Genomic DNA, 7188 nt, shown 5'->3' on the forward strand with positions numbered 1-7188 from the left:
ATACAAAACTTTTCAAATGAAAGACAGAGATGCTACCACTCCACCACATAGACTGCATAATAACAACAATAATACATTTAAACTTTCAAATTCAAGACACATCTGTAAATAAGACCAGTAAAATTATTTAATGTTACTATTTACATCCATTCATATATTTAAACTGAATCTTTTCCAATTATTTTTTGGAAAAATCTTTCTTTTTCTAAAAATAATTAAAAAAAGGTTACTTTTTATCAGTATCAGAAAAACCACACTTACTAATTTCTCAGAACAAAAATCTATCAACAGTACAAATCAAGTTATTCAAAACTAAAAAAAAATGTGAATAGATTTAAAAAAAAATTTAATTTTTATACCCCCGTTTGTTATTTCTAAGTATGAATGCTATTAATTATAGACATACATATCATCACTGAGATTGAAAGACTGCTAATGCCATCCCTGAGATTGGATTAGAAAAAAATCTGAAATACGTAAAAATACATTGACAAAATTATTATACAAAATTATTATTATTTTCAATATATATTTTTATTAATGGGCACCATATAAAATATATTTTAGAAAAAACAAAAAAAGCTGGCAAACTACTGCAGGACTTTCCCGGCTGTGCTGGTATACAGTACCTTTAAAAGTCAGAAAGGTAACCTTTCTGGCTTTGCCAAAAAGTCTTTGCAATTCTATCATTAAAGGTCTTATTTTTTATTTTCATAAACGTTTAAATAAAAAATTTCCCAAATTTTTTTTATAATGATTATCAAAACAAAATACCAAAATTTTCAAATTTCAAATAAAACTTTTCTTGATTTAGGGCTCCATTACTCTGACAGAACAATTTGGTAAAATTTTTTTGTTATAGAGAAGTGATCCTTAAAAAAAAGGAATTGTTTAAAAACATAGAAAAAATGGAATATAACTTTATAGTAATGAAAAAAAAGTGCTTCTTATTTTTGTCCACGGTATATTACAGGGGTGAAAACTACTTAAATTATAATTATCCTTAAAAAAGAAAAAAACCTTTTTTAATAATAAAAATTAAGAGTTGCTGCCAAAAAACAAAAATGAGCAGAACATTTTTTTTATAGGTGGAGAATTAGAAAAAAAAAATTCTACAAATATTCATGTATATAGAATACATGCCAAAATGGTTCAGATAATGGTAGAAATAATTCACTAACTGACATGATACTTCAAGAAAAATAAACTATTTATTAATGCGCAATATAAATTGTAATGGACTGTAAAACAGACAAGCAGACAGCAGAACCATCTCGTCTAAGCACAATGGAGTCTACTATAATTGACTGACTAATATTAAATGTTTCCATATACAGATCATATATATAATATATAAGTTAAGCTTAAACATTTTTTCAGCCCACTAGTCTAGTCGCAAATCAGTTATTTAAACAGCTGATTTTTGAAGTCCAAAGGTTTTCAGGTTCAAATCCTAGTAAAATTTAGTTGCTTTTACTAAGGCTTGAATAATAAAAAATGGATACAGTCTACTTTGGTGGTTAAGGTAATTAATTAAACCACACATCTCAGGAATGGTTGGCCTAAATCTATAAAATACTACACCTCATTTACATGTTATACCTCTAATTCTCATCTCATTGGGCCAAGGAGGATGGCTTACAGTTCACTAATTGAACAAATTGCAACACACACGTTAGGAAAAAGCAAATTTTACTCTAAATCTAACACAATCTCCAATAAAGGTTAAAATAACATAAAAATTTTCAAAAAGGCCTTTTCTGTTTTTAAGGTCAAGATTTTATAATTTTTGAAAATTGTAGACATCTTCTGATAGACCTATATATGTGTAAAATACCAAAAATTAAACTAAAGGGAGACAGAGAAGAAAAAAACCAATATGTATTTCAAATTTAAAAACAGTGGTGGGGGTTGATTTTTTTAAAAAATTCTTTTGAATTATTTATATATGCAATGTAGGTACAATATTCCAAAGAAAAGTTTTTTCTAAAGTTCCTCTGAAGAAAATCAAAATTTATTTTTATCTGATATCGCTAAACCCCCCAAACTAATTTAAAAAAATTACTATGATCAATACACAGAAATAGTTGTGCCAAATTTTTTTGAAGAAAACGGTTAGGTCAAACCTGAGATATAAGACCAAAAGTAGAGCAACACACATACATGTTTTTTTGATATAGATGAACTAGTTGGATCCTAAAAAATAAAACTTAAAACCAGATACCTCATTTTTGACATGATCACCATACTTTCCTCTTAATATAATTATTCTAGCTACATTCTCAAGTAATAGAATAAAACTATGAATGAAATAAGTCATCTTTTAATAAACATTTTATGGAAGGGAAATCTAACAATTTTTATATGATCCATTTTAATTTATAATAAGAATTTATAAAAATGATGCTTATCAATTTTGATTAAAAGATATTTAATGAGAATAATATTTATAGTTTCTGTTAAAAAGTGAAGGTAATATATGACAACACAAATTAGATTTAGGTTCTGCTTCTATTATTAAATTAAAAAATTATCAGAATAAGACAAAAACTTACAAACTATTACAATATTTACCATTAAAAACCATAATAAAATATACATAATCAACCATGGAACATCAGTACAACTGCGGATTTTAACACCACCTTCATGAACTGTCTCCTTTTCTGTAGTGTCACAACAACCCATACTGAAAAATATAAAATCCTCATTACTGAGTGAATAAAAACAGATACCTATAAGCAAAATATCACTCAAGCAATTATCTCAATATTTCTTAACCTGAAATTGAAATTTTTTAGGGTTTCACTCCAGTTATTCTACAAAATAATTATAAAATTTCAATTGGAATAAAAGGAAAAGGGACGACTGGCTGAATAATTTATGTACTTATCTTCATCAATTGTAATTATTTTTAATGATTGGATAATAATAGGAGTTAAAAATAGTCCCCTAAAAATACAATTTTTACATAGTAAACTGATTTTATAATACTGAAATTCAGCATAGTTGTTATTCAAAATGTACAAAATAAAACTTGGTCATAGCTTTTGAATGAGCTTGACTACAAATCTCTCTTTACATAAGACTAACAAATGTTTGGCTATAATGAATTTAAAAAAAATAATTAATAAAGTACATATTTATTTGGTATGTACACATAAAGTTTATATATTTTCTAAACAATAACTTCTACAATATAAACACTTTTCACATCAAGCTATTAATGTTTTAATTTCATAATTATATAAATCTGCTACTAGTTTAATTAACCCTTCACTGTCTACTTTTTCACATCAACATTTTTAAAAACTGATTGCTATCTATAAATTATTTTTATTTAGGAAACAAATGAAGATTAGCTGCACCTGCAGCTCCTAAATGAACTAGTACCTGCTCCTACCTGAACTAGTTTTTATATAAAGCTAAATTAAAAAATATAATTTTTTTTTTAGTCAAAAAGCTTAACATTATTGCTTAAAACAAAGACAAGAGTTATGTAAAATTATATATTAATGTACAAAAGAAATAAAATTCTTTTCAATAGTTGCTCCACCTCAGTAACTGAAAATCACAAATATAGTAAAATCTATTGAACTGGATGAAAAATTATTGATAATATTTTACTTAAATATGTCCTAGCAGCAGAACAGACATTTAAAACTACAAAGAACTGAAAATTGTACACAAGTAAATCATCCATTCAAATTTTCTACTCTAAATTAAAAATATGTGCAAAAAGAAAATCACATTAACCACAATAAACCTGAATTAAGGTTATGTACAAAGCTTCATTAAAAAATTCGTTTATGGGTAATTTAACATCAATTTTTAAAAAATTGACAGAATAATTTGAATATTATGATAATTAGAATTTTATTTCCATTATTACAGAAGCTTACATTTATGAAAATACAAAACTTGACAAAAAACCATAAAATAATTCATAACGCTCAAAGAATAAGTTCATACGCCAAATAATGTATTATATAAGTCATACAATCTAATATCACATTGCAATTTTACCTAATATTCAAACCAAACTTTTCTGATTAATAATAAATTACAAGACCTAACCCAAACTAGTTAAAAGGTCTAACAGTCCTATTTAGTGTTGGTAAACGTCAATAGAATAAAATAATTCTCTTCAAAAACAACTTAATTCTTGCATACCTGATATTAATATCGCACCTATTTCTTACATCAAGAAAATAATCACAAAATAAAAATCATTTAAAATAAAACTGTAACAACCTCACAAAACACGGGCGTTGTTTATAAACAATCAACTGTACCAACTGTACAACATAACCGGACCGCGATTCAGTGCTAATATGAATTTTTGAAGTACTTCAGCGTCTTATCTACAGTCATTGAATAAAAAATTAAAACAGCATTAATTTTTATCTGTAGAAATATTGTTTCCTGTTAAAAATTGCTTCCTCCTTTAGAGACTTCTTCAATGTATTAATAGAGTCCATGGCAAAGTGAATATAAAAAAAGTTAGTAGTAGTTTAGATTAATACTACAATTATCTATGTTAATACAAATTATGATAATAATTTGTCATGTAGACAAATAATATTTCATGTAGAGTAGCTTTTACAATTTTTTTACTGACGACTAACGCTGGTATTCTAGTAAATTCCGCGATTGTGGATAAGGCAGTATATTTGTATGAATTATGAGATTGGTGTGAACTAGTTAAAATATTTTAACATATCTTCATGAATAATAAAAAATTTTAAATAATATTTTTAACATGTTAAATTAAAATAATGAAAAAGTCCCCTATAAAAACAATATCCAAAGTATTCATACAAGAACTCAGAAGAATTCAGAATTAAAAAAGGAATAACACAAGGGGGTAGTTTATCACTAAATCTTTTTAAATGTTTCCAAGAGAAAGATAAAAGAAGATGAAAGAACTTAGAACACACACAAAATAAAATCGGGTCCAAATTTGAAAAGAACTGGAAGTAACTGCCTGGTCATTGTTGACAATATTGCAAATTTTTTTTAATAATCTCAAAATTTCTGTAGAACAAATAAATCGCATAAAAGAAATTCTACAGAAAGTAGCATTACAATTTTCTTTCAAAAAACAGAATTTGGGACAACATCAAATATTTGTTTAAGTCTCTAAATATGAAATTTGAAAGATCAATAGTAAAATTTAAATATCTGAGAAAAATAATCCAAATTAATGGTTTAGGTAAAGAAGTCAATAAAAAACCCCAATAAAAATGGAATTAACCTACTAATAAAACATATTAAAATATCTAAAGAAATAATACAAGATAGAGCAATTTTCAGAAAAGTTTTGTACAAGATTTCAGGGGTTTCCAAGGGAAGGAGAAAAAACCAACATCTGGTCAGAAGAGAGAAAGAAACAAACAGTGAAAGAATACAAGAAGAAAAAGAAATGAGTGCAAAATGTTGCTCTATGTGCAGTCAACCAAACTAAAATAAAAAAATAAATTTATTTTGATAAATGGTTGAATATGTTTTAATATCTAAATTATCACACACAAAGACACTCACATATAAACAAACTCATAAACATTGTTATATCAAAAGAGTTTTTACTTACAGCGAGTATCATGTGCTTTCCAATTGTAAAGAAACCATCTGCATCAAAGACTGCTGGGCTAACTGAAATCTGATGGATAAAATGATCTACCTATACAAGAATTAAAAACAAAAATTACAAAGTAGATGGCGATAGTTAATTATTAATATTGTTTTTAATATTACTATATTCTTCTACTTACAAATCTGTTAGACCAAAATCCATAAACATTATCTATTATATCTTGATAAGTCTAATTCCCTCACCATGAATTTACAAATAACTACCTTTTATTACTTACCTTACCTTTTTTTTATTAACCTACCTTTTATTATAAATAACTATCAAGATCTACTAAAACAGGAATTCATTAACTGGTTGGAATAAATGATTAATTAATGATATTTAAAATGAATTTTCATTTTAAAAATATTTAGTACTCTTTGCAAGTTGTTTTATTAATTTCTTTCCTTCATAATATTATCTTTTACAATAATTCTAAATGATATTTCCAAGCGAACATTAACCTTTTCCCTTGGATTATGAACATGGATACCTTCAATTTTTTAAGAATAAAATTTTTTAATTAATACCATTTAAAAGAAAAATTTAAAAAATTCTAAAAAATAAATAAAACTTAGGAGCAAATCAAAAAATTCATTTATTTAGGGAGTGTCATAATACAAGATGGTGGTAAAAGCAAGAAACTTAAAAATAAGAATAGACCTCAATGAAAAGAAAGAGCTATTAAGTACCATTAACATTAGTTTAGAAATATGGAAACAGTTTTTTAAAAGGTACATTTGAAGTGTAGCACTGGTACAAGAGAAAGTGTAGCCCTTGGACTGTTGGAACTGCAGAGAAAAAAATTTAGAAGCATTCAAGACATGATGCTATAGGTAAATGTTTAAAAAATGTTATGGACAAATAAAATCACTCAGGGTAGGAGAGTATGTAATATAGATCATGAATGATATGAATTTCCCAAGCCAAGAAGAACTAAAAATGATCGGCTCAGGAGAGAAGGCTTTGGAAACTAATTGCAAACAAATCTGAGGATTGATAACAATAAAAAAAAAAAAACAGCAGTTGACACATATACAATACAATATCAAACTTGTATCTAGTGATTCAAAATCTATCAATATAAATAAATTGTTTCCATATTTATCTTGTGACAGACAGCTACTATGAGTTTAAATTATGACTACTATTTATATGTAACTACAATTCCGTCTACAGCTGACCAGAATAAAAATCTGGTTGAACTGGAAAACTATTTCCTTAAATTTTCTAAAACTTTCTTTGACTTGGACTTCGATTTACCATGATTCTCCCTAGATATTAATCATGAAAGGAAGAGTAATTGATTTTTCAATATTTTTTATTTGCAAAGTAAATGTTATATTTAACTATCCTCCTTATTTTCTTCATTCAAGTATTCCTATCTTTCAGTATCTCTGGATAATTTAACATATCTATAAAATACTAGAGCTTATTTCTCTTAAAAATTGTAACTGCCTCTGTCTTAGTATATAGCCATCTGAATGCATACACATTGTGAACCTAATCTTTCCTATTAATCTTAAGCAATTGTTGATAGATCTACATTTCAA

The 7188-nt window shown here is 26.2% G+C and overlaps 1 protein-coding gene across 1 annotated transcript in view; it reads right to left on the bottom strand.

The window, feature by feature from the left end:
* The window catches only part of Ctl1 (choline transporter-like protein 1), an 81539-nt gene extending 77185 nt beyond the window's left edge, over window positions 1-4354 (bottom strand). The window contains exons 1-2 of the mRNA XM_075380104.1: window positions 4174-4354; window positions 2575-2689 (exon numbers count right to left, since the gene is read on the bottom strand). Of these exons, the coding sequence (XP_075236219.1) occupies window positions 2575-2688 (114 nt within the window). The 5' untranslated portion in view covers window position 2689; window positions 4174-4354. The remainder of the gene's footprint in view (window positions 1-2574; window positions 2690-4173) is intronic.
* Window positions 4355-7188: the final 2834 nt, after the last annotated feature.

Source organism: Lycorma delicatula, chromosome 12 (assembly GCF_047948215.1).
Source record: "Lycorma delicatula isolate Av1 chromosome 12, ASM4794821v1, whole genome shotgun sequence".
Classification (NCBI taxonomy): Eukaryota; Metazoa; Arthropoda; class Insecta; order Hemiptera; family Fulgoridae; genus Lycorma; species Lycorma delicatula.